The sequence below is a fragment of the Tamandua tetradactyla genome, chromosome 6 (genome assembly GCF_023851605.1).
Source record: "Tamandua tetradactyla isolate mTamTet1 chromosome 6, mTamTet1.pri, whole genome shotgun sequence".
In the NCBI taxonomy this organism is placed as follows: domain Eukaryota; kingdom Metazoa; phylum Chordata; class Mammalia; order Pilosa; family Myrmecophagidae; genus Tamandua; species Tamandua tetradactyla.
In genome coordinates, this window is record NC_135332.1 from 40,900,577 (window position 1) to 40,917,568 (window position 16,992).

The window sequence follows — 16,992 nt, forward strand, 5'->3', positions numbered from 1 at the left end:
TGTTCGTGATTTTCTTTATTGGGAAGATCATTTAAAAATATTCTTCTTGATCTGCAAAAGGTTTTTGAAATTTGAATAGTCGTATCAGATTAAAACTGGTTCTTAAAGCTTTAGGCATCCTTAAATTAAGCAGTAGCAACAGTGAATAATCCTATCCCAGCTGGTCTACTTACACTTACTAAATAATTTTTCAGTGTTCCAGAAATGCTTTATCTTTTCAATAGTATGTTGCTTTGTTTCTCCTTATTCTTGAAGCTCTTTAATAGTAACTTTGGTCTTTATAGATTATCTGGATTGTAATTCTTAACATACAGATTATCTGGAAAGACTAGGCAGATAGTTTAAAAGCCAGAACTATGAAGCTGCCTTGGTTTAAATTCCAGCTCTACTACTGGGCAACCCTTGGGCTAGTTACTTTATTCCTTGGTATCTCAGTTTCCTCCTAGGCAATGAAGTCAGTACCTTTTAGTAGTAAAATAAAATAAATGGATTTAAGTAAAGCATTTAGAAAGTGCCTGACATGTAGTTATCATGGTTATGATCATGATTGTTATCGTTCTATGGCCTGCTGAACTGTTGCAAAGAACTCTTTCCCAAACCTCTTTTGAAAGCTTGTCTTTATGTAGCTATATATTTGATTATTGTTTGTTCGTTATTAGTTAAGGCTCAGTAAATAAATACCTCTTGGTAGATACATTTCATTTTGTGACTTTTTTACAATTATTGTAACCAAATGAAACATTCTTAACAAAATGAGGCATTCTTGTAGCTATTCTTTTAAACTGTATCACTGTAATAGTTTACATTATTTGTGGAGGCCATAACCCAGAATTTGGGAATTGAAACTGTTCTTTCAGTGATGTCTTCTAGCACTGATTATCTTTGCATGGGAAGATCATTTTGCACTGACCATTTATTGCCTGATCTGTTCATTCATCCAGTCGAAGATTGTGTTCTAGGCCTTATACCAGATTCTGGGAAAAGACAGTCAAAAACAAGACAGATGTGTATTCTACTGGAGGAGAAAAACAAATTCAGAAATGAACAAATAAATGTACTGTAATAACTATTAGGAAGGAAATAAGGGTCTGGAAGAAGTTGGTGTATGTACCTGTTTGAGACTAGAGCACGGTGGACATGGAACACAGCAGGATGAGGCGAGATAGGAAAGATAGATAGGGTCCAGGTCATGTATGGATTTGCAGACGATGGCAGTGAGTTTGAATTTGATTTTGAGGGCAATAGGAAATCATTCTACAGTTTTAAGTAGAGGAGTAATATGATTTGAAGAAGTTTACTCTTGCTTATGTGTGGGAATGAATTGAAGAGGACAAAAATAGAAATGATGAAACAAGTTAATAGTTCATTGTAGTAGTCCAGGAGATAGTTGATTATGACCTGGATTAGTATGGTGGTAAAGAAGTTGGAGAGCTGTAAGTGAATTTAGTATATTTGGAATAGGACTTGGTCCTGAATTGGATGTGATGGGTAAGAAAAGGAGAAGAATTAAGGATGACTAGACTTCCTAATTTAGTATCTTGGTGGATTATTGTGCCAGATACTGGGATAGGGAAAGCTTGGGGAGGACTGGGTTTGTTTGTTACAAGAAGGGGGATGGAATGTACAGAGTGTTACAAATGTTAAATTTGAGATGTTTAAGAACATCCAAGTGGAGACATAAGAATGCTATTAGGTGTACAAATCTAGACTCAGGACAAGAAATACAAGTTCAAGTTTATAATTTAAACAGTGGGGCCAGTTGAGTCACTTAGGGAGATAGAAAAGAGATAGCCCAGTTCATCCAACAGAAAAGGTAAAAGAAAAAGAGCTAGCAAGGAAACTTCTTTAAGAGAGACAAATCAGTTATATGGGAAAACTAGCAAAGTGTTATAAAAGACAGTGTAGAGTGTTTGAAGAAGGAATGGTTGTAACCTAAATGTGGTTACATCTGTATAAAAAACTACTTGCAAGCAGAGACATTATTCGAAAAGATTTTTTCAAGGAGGTAAAAGAGAATATTGTTATAAGAAGAAGCATCTCATTTGAGATGCTTACAGGTAAAAAGATTTCTTTGCTAGAATGGAATAAAAGGAACTTGATGTGGGAAAATAGAATGAAAGAGTGGCATGACAGAGTAGTTGGTCAGAGAATGTTTTACCCTGAGGCTAGCCCATTTTGCCAGAAGGGTTATATGCATTTTCAGGCTGAAGGTGGGCCAGTGGGAAGGAGGGATTTTTTTAAGTAATTAATTAATTTATTTATTAAACATAACAACATACAGACACAAATATTCTTACCATATGATCATTCCATTCTTGATATAAAATCAATAACTCACAATATCAACACGTAGTTGTATGTTATCATCATGATCATTTCTTAGAACAGTTGCATCAATTCAGAAAAAGAAATAGAAAAACAGAAAAAAATTCATACATACCATATCCCTTACCCCTTCCTTTCACTGGTCACTAGCATTTCAATCTACTAAATTTATTTTAACATTTGTTCCCCTTGTTGTGTATTTATTGTTAACTCATATGTTTTACTCATCTGTCGATAAGGTAGATAAAAGGAGCATCAGACACAAGGTTTTCACAACACACAGTCATATTGTGAAAGCTATTATCATTATACAGTCGTCTTCAAGAAACATGACTACTGGAATGCAGCTTTACATTTTCAGGCAATTCCCTCCAGCCTCTCCATTACACCTTAACTAAAAACGGAATATCTATATAATGCGAAGGAATAACCTCCAGGATAACCTCTCGACTGTCTGGAATCTCTGCGCCATTAACACTTTATTTTGTCTCATTTCGCTCTTCTCCTTTTTGGTTGAGAAGGTTTTCTCAAACTCTTGATGCTGAGTCCCAGCTCATGCTAGGATTTCTGTCCCACATTGCCAGGAAGTTCCACATTGCTGGGAGTCATGTCCCATGTAGAGAGGGGGAGGGCAGTGAGTTTGCTTGTCATATGGGCTAAGCGAGAGAGGCCACATCTAAGCAACGAAAGAGGTTCTTGTGGGGGTGACTCTTACGTCTAATTTTAAGTAGGCTTAGCCTTTCCTTTGCAGGATTAAGTTTCATATGAACAAATCGAAGGAGGGATTCTTAACTAGGATTTGACTAGCAAGCATTTTGTTCCAGTTGGTCTGTGGGCACTTTACCAGCAGCAGGGGCTGAGCACAGCCAAGCTCCAATTGTGGAATTAATTAACAAATTCTCATTACCACTGCCAATCTTGGCAAAGGGGGACACAAAAGGGAAAAGTTGGAGTTTGCAGAGTAAGAACCATGGAAGCTCGGATCTGAAGCCAAGAAACCTCGACCAGGACAGTGGACCCACCAATATGTATGGAGAGGGTGAGTTTACCCTGAAGGGTGAGGATGAGTCTCCCCTCTCATTGCAGTGGAAGAGTTATGTAGCCTCATTCCTTGGAAAAGATGTAGCACGCTCCTTGGGGGACTCGGAGAGCCTGGCTGCCACCACATGGAGGGGTTGAGCGTGTACCCCAGAAATGGCAGAGAGCCTGGGGTGGCCCTGATGCCTGGAGAGAGTGGAGCCGAGAGGTGGTCTCCTCAATGTTCCCCAAGGTTGATTTGGGGAGAGGTGAACCACTGCATGGGCCCTTGGAAGGGGTGGGACTGCCACTTTCTAAAGCTGAAGGATGAATGACTTTCAGACTTTGAAATCCTACGGCGCTTGCCCTGCAGGTTTTACATCTGTGTTTCTTCCAATTTCTCCCTATGGAAATGAAAACCTAATATCCTCCTTTGCATCTTGGCACCAGACAACTTGTTTTGAGATTCACAGGTCCACAGCAAGAAGAAAATTTTTTGTACCTGTTTAAGGTGATGCTTATAGTTGCCAAGTTGACAAGGGGTGGACATGTGATAGTTAGATTCAGTTGTCAACTTGGCCAGGTGAGCATACCTAGTCTTGTTGCTGCGGACATAAGCCAATGGTATGTGAACCTCATCTGTTGCTAATTACATCTGCAGTTGGCTAGGAGGCATGTCTGCTGCAATGAGTGACATTTGACTTAATTGGCTGGTGCTTAAATGAGAGAGCGCAAAGTTGCACAGCCTAAGCAGCTCGGCATTCCTCATCTCAGCACTTGCAGCTCAGCCCAGACCTTTGGATGCAGAAAGAAGTCACCCCGGGGAAAGTTGTTGGAACCCAGGGGCCTGGAGAGAAGACCACCAGAGACCATGCTGTACCTTGCACGTAAGAAAGAACCTCAGTGGAAAGTTAGCTGCCTTTCCTCTGAAGAACTAACAAAATGAATCCCCTTTTATTAAAAGCCAATCCATCTCTGGTGTATTGCATTCCGGCAGCTAGCAAACTAGAACAAAAGTGAAAGGTCAGGAAAAGATATTTCATGCAAATAACAATCAGAAAAGAGCAGGAGTAGCTATACTAATATCCAACAAATTAGACTTCAAATGTAAAAGAGTTAAAAGAGACAAAGAAGGACACTATGTATTAATAAAAGGAACAATTCAAAAAGAAGACATAACAATCATAAATATTTATGCACTGAGCCAGAATGCTCCAAAATACATGAGGCAAACACTGAAAAGAGAAATAGACACATCTACCATAATAGTTGGAGACTTCAGTTCCCCACTCTCATCGATGCACAGAACATCTAGACAGAGGATCAATAAAGAAACAGAGAATTTGAATAATACAATAATGAGCAAGACTTAACAGACATTTATAGAACATTACACCCCACAACAGCAGGATACAACTTTTTCTCAAGTGCTCATGGATTATTCTCAAAGATAGACCATATGCTGGGTCACAAAGCAAGTCCCAATAAATTTAAAAAGATTGAAATCATAAAAAATACTTTCTCAGATCATGAAAGAATGAAGTTGGAAATCAATAATAGGCAGAGGGCCAGAAAATACCCAAATATAGGGAGGCTCAACAACACATTCTTAAATAGCCAGTGGGTCAAGGAAGAAATTACAAGAGAAATCAGTGAATATCTCTAGGTAAATGAAAATGAAAACATAACATATCAAAATCTATGAGATGCAGCAAAGGCAGTGCTACGAGGGAAAATTATTGCCCTAAATGCCTACATCAAAAAAGAAGAAGAAGCAAAAATTGAGGACTTAACTATCCACTTGGAAGAAGTAGAGAAAGAACAGCAAACTAACTCCAAAAGGAAAGAAATAATGAAGATTAGAGCAGAAATAAATGAAATTGAGAACATGAAAACAATTGAGAAAATCAACAAAACCAGAAGTTGGTTCTATGAGAAAATCAATAAGATTGATGGGCCCTTAGCAAGATTGACAAAAAGAAGAAGAGAGAGGTTGCAAATAAATAAGATCAGAAATGGAAGAGGAGACATAGCCACTTACCCCACAGAAATAAGGGAAGTAATGACAGGATACTATGAACAACTTTGTGCTAATAAATACAACAATGCAGATGAAATGGACAACTTTCTAGAAAAGCATGAACAACCAACTTTGACTCGAGACGAAATAGATGACCTCAACAAACCAATCACAAGTAAAGAAATTGAATCAGTTGTTAAGAATCTCCCCAAAAAGGAAAGTCCAGGACCAGATGGCTTCACATGTGAAATCTACCAAACATTCCAGAAAGAATCAGTACCAATCCTGCTCAAACACTTCAAAAAAAATTGAAGAGGAGGGAAAGCTACCTAATTCATTCTACAAAGCCAACATCACCCTCATACCAAACCCAGACAAAGATATTACAAAAAAAGAAAACTACAGACCAATCTCTCTAATGAATATAGATGCAAAAATCCTAAACAAAATTCTAGCAGATCAAATCCAGCAACACATTAAGAGAATTATACATCATGACCATGTAGGAGTCATCCCAGGTGTGCAAGGATGGTTCAACATAAGAAAATCAATTAATCTAGTACACCATATCAACAAATCAAAGCAGAAAAACCACAAAATCATCTTGGTTGATGCAGAAAAGGCATTTGACAAAATTCAACATCCTTTCCTGTTGAAAACACTTCAAAGGGTAGGAATAGAAGGTAACTTACCCAACATGATAAAGGGAATTTATGAAAAAGCAACAGCTAACATCATCCTCAATGGGGAAAAACTGAAAACTTTCCCCCTAAGGTCAGGAACAAGACAAGTATGTACACTATCGTCATTGTTATTTAACACTGTGTTGGAAGTTCTAGCTAGAGCAATTAGACAAGAAAGAGAAATACAAGGCATCAGAATTGGAAAGGAAGAAGTAAAACTCATCGTTTGCAGATGACATGATTCTATAGGTTGAAATGCCTGAAAAATCAAAACTACTAGAGCTAATAAATGAGTACAGCAAAGTGGCAGGTTACAAGATTAACACTCAAAAATCTGTAGTGTTTCTATACACTAGTAATGAACAATCTGAGGGAGGAATCAAGAAAAGAATTCCATTTACAATTGCAACCAAAAAAATAAAATATTTAGGAATAAATTTAACTAAAGAGACAAAAGACCCCTATACAAAGAAAACTACAAGAAACTGTTAAAAGAAATCACAGAAGACCTAAATAGATGGACGGGCATACCGTGTTCATGGATTGGAAGACTAAATATGGTTAAGATGTCAATTCTACCTACATTGATTTACAGATTCAATGCAATACCAATTAAAATCCCAAAAACTTACTTTCAGAAATAGAAAAACCAATAACCAAATTTATCTGGAAGGGCAGGGTGCCCCAAATAGCTAAAAAGTGTCCTGAGGGAAAAAAAATGAAGTTAGAGGTCTCATGCTACCTGATTTTAAGGCGCATTATAAAGATAGAGTGGTCAAAACAGCATGATACTGGCATAAAGATAGGTATGTTGACCAATGGAATAGAACAAATTGTTCAGATATAGACCCTCTCATCTGTGGATAATTGATTTTTGATAAGGCAGTCAGGCTAACTCACCTGAGACAGAACAGTCTCTTCAATAAATGGTACCTAGAGAACTGGATATACACGTGCAAAAAAATGGAGGACCCATATCTCACACCCTATACAAAAATTAACTCAAAATGGATCAGTGACCTAAACATTAGAACTAAGATCATGAAACTGTTAGATGAAAATGTAGAGAAATATCTTATAAATCTTATACTAGGAGGCAGTTTTCTAGACCTTATACCTAAAGCGAGAGCACTGAAGAAAGAAAGAAAGAAATGGGGACTCCTCAAAATTAAACACTTTTGCGCATCAAAGAACTTCATCAAGAAAGTAAAAATGGGAATTCACAATGGGAGACAATAGGAGAAAATATTTGGAAACAACATATCAGAAAAAGGTCTAGTATCTAGAATTTATAAAGAGATTGTTCAACACAACAACAGAAAGATAGCCAACCCAATTACAAAATGGGCAAAAGACATGCACAGACACTTCTCAGAAGAAGAAATACAAATGGCCAAAAGGCACATGAAGAGATGCTCAACTTCCCTGGCTGTTAGAGAAATGCAAATCAAAACCACAATGAGATATCATCTCACACCCACCAGAATGGCCATTATCAATAAAACAGAAAATGTCAAATGCTGGAGAGGATGTGGAGAAAGAGGCACACTTATCCACTGTTGGTGGGAATGTCAAATGGTACAACCGCTATGGAAGGCAGTTTGGCGGTTCCTCAAAAAGCTAAATATAGAATTGCCATATGACCTGGCAATACCATTGCTAGGTACCTACTCAAAGGACATGAGGGCAAGAACACAAATGGATATTTGCACACCAATGTTTATAGCAGCATTATTTACAATTGCAAAGATGTGGAAACGCCCAAATGTCCATCAGTTGAGTGGCTAAACAAGCTGTGGTATATACATACGATGGAATATTATGGAACAGAATAAAGTTATGAAGTATGTAACAACATGGATGGACCTTTAAGAGCATTATACTGAATGAGATTAGGCAGAAACATAAGGACAAATACTGTATGGTCTCACTGCTATGAACTGATTTAGTGAATGAACTTGGAAAACTTCAGTTGGTAACAGAGACCATCCGGAGATAGAAATAGGGTAGATACTGGGTGATTGGAGCTGAAGGGATGCAGATTGTGCAACAAGACTGATTGTAAAAATTCAGAAATGGATAGCACAATACTACCTAACTGTAATATAATAATGTTAGGACACTGAATGAAGCTGAATATGAGAATGATAGAGGGAGGAGACCTGGGAGCACAAATGAAATCAGAAGAAAAGATATGTTATAAAGATTGAGATGGTATAATCTAGGATTGCCTAGAGTGTGTAATGATAGTGACTAAATTTACAAATTTAAAAATATTTTTGCATGAGGAAGAAAAAAATATTGTCAGTACTGCAGGATGTTGAAAATAGATGGTAATTAATATTTTGAAACTAACATGTGTGAGACCAAAGCAAAAAATGTTTATTTCGTACAAAATTTATATTTTGAATAGAGCATTTTCTAATATAACTTATGTGGACGGCTTAATTGAACACCATAGTACGTGGAACCTTGAGTAGGGAATGAGTTTTTGTAGGTTTGTCCAGAGTGATGCCCCAGTAAATCCCAGAGTGATCTGAACAGTGAATAAAAAAGTATTTGCAAAGACGCCTTGGGGGAGAGATGAGAAAGGTGGAAGATTCAACTTCCTCAAGTGGAGAATTCTTGATATTCTCATAGGCAGTGGGAACAACCAAAGCAGTAGGCTGAGCCCCTAATCTTGGGGTTTGTTCATATGAAACTTAACCCCACAAAGAATAGGCTAAGCCTACTTAAAATTAGGCCTAAGAATCACCCTGAAGAGAACCTCTGTTGTTGCTCAGATGTGGCCTCTCTCTCTCAGCCAAGGCGACAAGCAAACTCACTGCCCTCCCCTCTGTACTTAGGACATGACTCCAAGTGGTGTGGAACTTCCTGGCAACGTGGGACAGAAATCCTAGGATGACCTGGGACTCAGCATCAAGGGATTGAGAAAACCTTCTCAAACAAAAGGGGGAAGAGCGAAATGAGACAAAATAAGATGTCAATGGCTGAGAGATTCCAGACAGAGTCTGGAATACCTGCAGGTATTCTTACGTATAATAAAGATAACATCTTTTTAGTTAAGATGTGCTGGAGAGGCTGGAGGGAACTGCCTGAAAATGTAGAGCTGTATTCCAGTAGTCATGTTTCTTGAAGATGATTATATAATGATACAGCTTTCACAATGTGATTGTGTGGTTATGAAAACCTTGCGTCTGATGCTCCTTTTATGTACCTTATTGAGAGATGAGTAAAACATATTGGTTAAAAGTAAATAAATAATAGGGGAAACAAATGTTAAAATAAATTAATGAAAGGGAGGGGTAAGGGGTATAGTATGTATGAATTTTTTTTCTGTTTTTTTTAAATTTCTTTTTCTGAATTGATGCAAATGTTCTAAGAAATGATCATGATGATGAATATACAACCATGTGATGATATTGTGAGTTACTGATTATATATGTAGAATGGAATGATCATATGGTAAGAATGTTTGTGTTTGTATGTTCCTATGTTTAATAAATAAAAAAAAAGCACAGTTTGTTCCTGGGAATCTTCAGTATCTTCTAGCAAGCCGCAGCCTGAATGGTAGTTATTCTACAAACTCTGAGAGCTCATTTAGTATGAGGATTAACTGTAGAGCTCAGCTTGTCAGGCTATACAGACCTATTTTGATGATTTTGATTTAAGCCAAATGTATCCTGGTGCAAGCACTGGAAAGATTAACGTTGATGAAATTCAACTAAAATGTCAAAGTTCTCCAAGAATATTTATAAACCAGACAATAGTTTTGAAAACCTTGATCACAAAAAAGGTTTAAATTCCTTGTTATCCTATAAAAGACAGGCTGTTAATGACATAGACTCTATTAGCCTAACAACTGATGATCTAGTAAAATTTCCAACAGATGAATCATTACCTTCTTTTACTTTTGTTGAACCAGATCACCAAACTAACAGGAAAAACAAGAGTTGTGTTGGAAGACTAGGTTCATCAAACATTGAAAAGAATTCAGATTTTCAAAAACCCTCCACACCCATAGACAATGACAACTTAGTTATTCCTTTTCTATATACAAACATAAATGGAAAACAAAATAGCAGACTTAAAAAAAACAAAAATTGTGTATAGGACTAATAAGTGCTTTTCTGAATCATCTCTGTCTTTTTCCAAGAAGTTTTCTTTCAAGGACACTCCAGAATACAGTCTTGAAAAGAATTATCCAAGATGGCTGACTATCCAGAGATCTGTCTGACCTTAATGTTTCAGGGATAACCAATAACCAGTATACCTGATTTCAAATACCTTGCCTGGCTCCATAATCAAGACTTGCTACCTGATAATAGTCAGAGGATTGATAAAGTGTTTAAAGAAGATAAATATTCTCCAAGCATAGTTATCAGGCACAAAGAATTTCTTGGTTTATGCATAAATTACATTGTTTTGAATATTCTTTTGAACCCTCAAACTTTTCAAATTCCTTGAGCAATGATAAAAGATTGGTTAATGAATACAAATGTGATTTTGAATGTAACCGCTGTCTGGGCGATTCCACTTCTCCCAGGACAGTTTTTTTTTTAATTTTTAAACTTTTTTTAAACATAATAACATAAAAATTCTTACCATATGATCATTCCATTCTTGGTAATATAATCGATAACTCACAATATCATCACATAGTTGTATATTCATCACCGTGATCATTTCTTAAAAAGCCATTCTATGATGACAAGACTGAATTGCTTATCTAGAAGGCCAAGAGAAATCTAGAGCATTGTACTGAAGAATTGCTGAAATCTATGAAAAACGATGGCAGTCCTTGCTCATTATATAAACTTGAAGCAGAACCATCATGGGAAAATATTCCAGTCATATTCAAATTACCTCTTCCTGTTTACTCTGATAATAGTCCTCAACAAGCCTCAAGGGCAAAATATGCTAAAGAGTTCCTTGAAGGCTTTTTAAATAATGATAATCAGACCTGTATCCTTTCTGGAGGCAAACATCATGCCCCTTTTGAAGAAACAAATGTCAGTTAATCTCTAAGCACTTCAGGAAAGTTTTAATCAGAATAAATCACAGAGCCAACAGAAGAGATTAGAGACCTGGAACTGAGATTCCAGTCAGGGCTGCCAACCCTGGCATACATGGAAACCTGCCACCCCTCAGACTGGGGGATAAACACCCACCCTAATGGAGACTCCTCCTCTGCAGATGAATCTAGTGGTCCCCAGACTCTCCCTGCCATCCACCCACCCCCCACCCCCCCACCCCCCCCCGTCGGCATTAGGACATCTCTGCACTGTGAGCCAGGATGTTTCAGCTTCAGAAGTCTGTGGTCTTCAGGGCTCCATGAGGAAAGGGGAGCAGTACTAAGACCCAAACAGGTCTCTTTTGCCAGCTGGATGTCAGACTGGCACATTACATGTCTCCCTTTCCTCCCCGGGGAAGAGCCCCCCCAGGCCTTGAAAAAAAAAAGAAAAAGAAAAGAAAAAAGGAAAAAAAACAAGCACCCGCAGCAGTGCATTACAGGTGTGGGAAGGGGGTACTTTGCCCTGACCAAGTGAAGTCCATGCACAGGAAAAGCTTGTCTGCTCTCAGACATTTCCAGCTACAAAGCTGAAGGGAAAATCATTCCAAGCCAGCTGTGGGGGTAGGTGGAGTCATGACAGAGCACAGTTACCCCATTCTCTCTATCCCAATTTCTTAGTATATAGTCCATGATCTCCTTATGCAGGGCAGAAGACCCTCCATAATAACTTACACCCTGGATCTGCTGTCCCAGTCATTTTCTATTGTGTCTCTAATTGCACGGTGACCCCAGCCTCCTCTACTCCACCATCTTACTAGCAGTTCTGCTCTTAAATTTTAAGTTCAGTTCAACTTCTTAGTTGTATTTGGGAGATCCAGAAAACCTTTTAAACAAGAGACTTTTCCATAATTATGTAAAGTTTTATCTTAAGACCATTGTTCTAGTTTGCTAGCTGCTGGAATGCAATATACCAGAAACGGAATGGCTTTTAACAAGGGGAATTTAATGAGTTGCTAGTTTACAGCTCTAAGGCCGAGAAAATGTCCCAATTAAAACAAGTCTATAGAAATGTCCAATCAGAGGTATCCAGGGAAAGATACCTTTTCAAGAAGGCCAATGAAGTTCAGGGTTTCTCTCTCAAGTGAGAAGGTACATGGCGAGCACAGTAAGGGCTTCTCTCTCGGCTGGAAGGGCACATAGCAAATACAGCGTCATCTTCTAGCTTTCTCTCCTGGCTTCTGGTTCCATGAAGCTCCCCGGGAGGCGTTTTCCTTCTTCATCTCCAAAGGTTGCTGGCTCATGGACTCTCTGCATCTCATGGCTACATCGTTCTGCTCTCTCTGAATCTCTCATTCTCCAAAATATTTCCTCTTTTATAGGACTCCAATAAACCAATCAAGACCCACCCAAATGGGTGGAGACATGTCGTCCCTTAATCCAGTTTAACAACCGCTCTTGACTAAATCACATCACCCAGGGAGATGATCTCATTACAGTTTCAAACATGCAGTATTGAATAGAGATTATTCTATCTTTATGAAATGGGACTTATATTAAAACATGGCTTTTCTTAGGGGGCATACTTCTTTTCAAACCAGCACAACCATTGTATTTTAATATGTGTATTTCCCAGAAATTAGAAAATCTGTTTCTACTTTGGGCTGTTATTCTGTAGGTGTTGAGTTTTCTTCAAGATAGTATGTAGTCTAGAATTCTATTCTGTCAACTCTAATTATGGTTTCTAATTCTGACACTTACCAGCTAGTGCAATATTTAGACAAATCACTTGACCTGTTTGTTTTTGTTTCCTTTTCTGTAAAATGAAATTATTGAAAAGATAAATTGAGACAAACTATATAAGGTACTTAGTATAGTGCTTGGAACATGGTAAATACTCAATAAATGATACCTGTTTGTACTGTCAAAAAAAAAAAAGGCAAGGAATGGTGTAATATACTCTAAGAAAGTTTCCATCCTGAATGATTAAAATGCAAGTAAATGTTGGTGCTTTTGTAAGTGTAACTGTTTAGAACCCAGTGATTCTGGAAAGCTGATTTTACTTTGTCTGCCTTTACACTGTAGTTCTTTCTTTGGGGAATGGTAAGTTTTAGAAGTTTTAAAAACTGTTCATTTGTTCTGAAGAAGTAGACTTATTCAAAGAAAATGGCTTAGTTCCCTAGATTATTTCTTACAAAACATAATTCCAGGCTATTTTATGTATTCCAGGGATAATTTGTATCACGTTGTGTAAGAAAACATCATTTGTTTATATGAAAATGTCTATAGCCTTCAGATAATCTTGCAATAAATTAAGAACTTGAATAGACTTCTTGTTTTAGATAAAATTCCTTTGTCTCTTGAAGATGGCACTATGGGAAAGAGTAAATAGGGTGAAATGAGCTTAATTATAATATTTTGCAGGGGAAAAGGTTTTAGAATGTTTTCTTTATAACAAGCCTTTTTGCACCCTGTTCATCTTTCCACTACAAATTAATTAAATTTTATTTATTGTGATGTAGGTAAATGGCTGTTCACTTTTACAGGGTTTGGCTGTATATGGACCCACACAGTTTAAAGTATTTCCTTGACTAGACATTTGAAAATCTTTATTTTCCTAATAGGGTTGCTTTTCAGACATCCTCAGTTGATTTTATTAATAAACCCTGAAAGCTCTGGTTTATTGAATAGATTTATATTTTGTGAAATTTTTTTGAAGCTATAGTCTTACAGACTTTCATGTAATGACTTCATCCTTTTTTTGTAATTGCCTGGGCTAAATTTTCTTTTTGACATTATCTTCACAGAAATAGGTTACAGAATCAAACTTTCAGCTTCTAGTTACTCTTGAATGTATTGTCCTCTGAACTCCCACAATACTTTCATCATCATCTTCTTTGTTGTTATAGTTAGAAAATACTGAGTCATGTTAAGGGTGAGACAGTATATTCAGATTTTATGTACAGTAATTTATTTGTTCCTCACAGTAATCCTTAGATATTGGTGGTTATTCCTGTTTTACAATTAAAGAAACTGTTGTTTAGGGATATTTAGAAACTTACCCAAGCTAATAGAGCAGTTATTTGTGAAACTTGGATTTGAATGTACGTCTGTTAGATACTTAAAACCTGTTTTCCTCTCACTGTTTACTGTCTAATTTATTAAAAACATGTATTTTCGTTGTGTTATATTAAAATTGATCTCTTGTGCTCATTGGACTTCCCTATAAGACTGAGCCTCTTTTTTTCAGATTTATACCCCTAGTGCCTATTAGAGACCTTAGTCACCTTTGTTGAATGAATGACAATGACAGCACTGATAGGGTAGCAGTGAGGCATGTGCTGTAAAGTTGTTTTTCTGGTTAAAGGCAGATTCCAGGTTTACTGTTTCATATATCTCCTACCCCTTCGATATATTGCCCTGTATAGTTATACATTCATACATGCACAATTTCATGCACACACACATTGTTCATCATGACATCATTTCTGTGGAAATGAAAATTATTGACCTCATTTATAGATTCAGGAAATCAGGGCCTAGAGAAAAGGAGAATTGTTCAAGATTACAGAACTAGTTAGTAGCAAACCTGGGATGCAAATTCAGATTTTCCACCTTTCTATCTTATAATCATCTACTCCAGACTAATTTAAATCTATACTTTATTTATTTTGTTTTTGAGTAATTAAGGCAATACAAGGATGTCCCCAAATGGATTGTTTCTAAAAAAGAGAATCTCTCTGTTGGAGTGACATATACTCTTTGTTCAAATCTTTTTATATAGCTTTTCACTTATTTTCCTATATGGAGACATAAATTTCATAACTAGTGGTTAGAGTTCTCTGTTTAATCAAGGAATAAAGTTGGAATAAAACACCAACTAAATATAGGAAGATGGAACCCAGGATCATACCATAGTCTAATCAGCTAAGTACTAGTCTTACCGTCTCCAGGCACATACTGAATGTTTGTTTACTCTTTGTTGAATGAATAGATGAACAAACTTAACATAAGCATCTTATAAAGTGATTTCTATATAACCCACTAATACAAATTTGACTTTGAATCTGAAGTGTCACTTAATCAGCTAATAAAATAGAAAAATTTGAGCCACTTGTTCATAAGCATAGAGATAATGAAAAATTCATAGAGTTGAAAATACACCATTATTTTCCTATTTATATATTTGGAGGTTTTGATACTTCCTGCTAATGATTATTTCTTTTTTTCTTCAATAGCTTTATTGAGACTTAATTTACTTACCATGTAATTCCCCCATTTAAAATGGCTTTAAGTATATTCACAGTTATGCAACTACTATCACAGTCAATTGTAAAATATTTTCATCACCCCCCCCCCCAAAAAAAAACCCCAATGCCAATGGCAGCTACTCCCTATTTCCCCCCAACTCCCTAGGTCTAGGAAACCTTTAATCTTTATCTATCTTTATAAATTTACCTATTTCATAAAAATGTTATGTCATCTTTTGTGACTAGCTTCTTTAACTTAGTGTAATGTTTTCAAGGCTCATATATATTGTAGCACATATCAGTACTACATTTCTTTTTATTGCCAAATAATATTTCATTATATGAATAATAGCACATTTCATATATCCATTCATCAGTTGGTGGGCATTTAGAATGCTTCAACTTTTTGCTTGTTATGAATAAAACTGCTATAAACATTTGTATGCAAGTTTTCATTTCTCGTGGATATATACCTAGGAGTGGAATTACCAGGTTATATGGTAACTCTATGTTTAACCATTTGAAGACCTGCCAGATCTTTCCAAAGCAGCTATATTATTTTACATTCTCACCAACATTGTATTACTGTATATCCTTGTCAGCCCTTGTTGTCTTCTCTTTCATTATAACCATCCTAATGAGTGTGTAGTTGTATCTGTTTGTAGTTTTAACTTGTCATTCCTTGGTGGCCTTGGTTAGTAATGGCTAATGAATCCTTTGATGTGCCTATTACCATTGGTACATTTTCTTTTGCTAAATGTCTCTTCAGTTCTTCTTTCCATTTTTAAATTGGGTTATTTATCTTTTTATTAATGAGTTGTAAGACTTCTTTAGTCTAGATTTAAGTTCCCTATAAGATGCATGATTTGCAGATATTTTCTCCACCCTGTGAGTTGTCTTTTCACGTTTTTGGTGGTGTTTTTTGAAGCACAAAAATTTTAATTTTGATGATGACAATTCTTATCAATTGTCTTTATATTAAAATCTTAGCAAATTTTAGTTTTGTATTTAGGATTCAGCATTGTGGCCTATATTGAAGGGATGCACTTTTTGAGTAGAAAGATTTGCTTTACTAACACTTGAAGAATTTTATGCAGTCATAGGCAGTCTCGGGTTTGTGTGGAATAATTATGTCAGCACAATTTATATATGTTGTAACAATAATTTAAAGTAAAACACTTGTACCATGAAGCATGATACAAATAAAGTGCATTGAATATATGTTAAATATTTAAAAATTTTATCTTTTATGCCCATATATTTTTTTAGTAGAAAATTGTTTATTAAATAAAATTACTCTTTGATCTTGGATCTGTGTGTGCTTGTGACATTTTTGTACTATAACCACATTTTTTCCTAATGATGTTAAAAGGGCTATGAAAGATTGGAAAAATTTGAGCAGGTAGTATGTGTAAGATTAAATTATGAATTAGAAGAACTTTAAACCTAACAGCTTATCAATATTAAGTTACTAGTACTTGACATCCTCTTTCTGTGGACAAACGGCCTCCAAATTTTAAGCTGGAAAAAGCACTGGGATAACTGCTTGGAAAGGTTTATAACTCCCTGGTTTTTAGACTTTTGCTCTTTGTATTAGGAATTCTATCAAATTGTTCAAACATTGGTTATAAAAGAAAAAAATTAAGTGTGAACACATTCTACAATTATTGTTTTATTCAGTCACAA

At 36.2% G+C, this 16,992-nt stretch overlaps 1 protein-coding gene and 1 pseudogene across 3 annotated transcripts in view; both read left to right on the plus strand.

The window, feature by feature from the left end:
• The window catches only part of VMP1 (vacuole membrane protein 1), a 153,638-nt gene that overhangs the window by 3,293 nt on the left and 133,353 nt on the right, over positions 1-16,992 (plus strand). For 2 of the 3 annotated variants that reach the window (XR_013177670.1, XM_077164986.1), the window contains exon 2: positions 8,892-9,071. The exons of the other annotated variant lie outside the window; for it this stretch is intronic. Coding sequence is in view for 1 of the 2 variants with exons in the window: in XM_077164986.1 (XP_077021101.1) it covers positions 9,011-9,071 (61 nt within the window). In the remaining variant the exon portion in view is untranslated. The remainder of the gene's footprint in view (positions 1-8,891; positions 9,072-16,992) is intronic. 3 annotated transcript variants of the gene reach the window in all.
• LOC143685627 (lung adenoma susceptibility protein 2 pseudogene) lies at positions 9,500-11,245 on the plus strand (annotated as a pseudogene).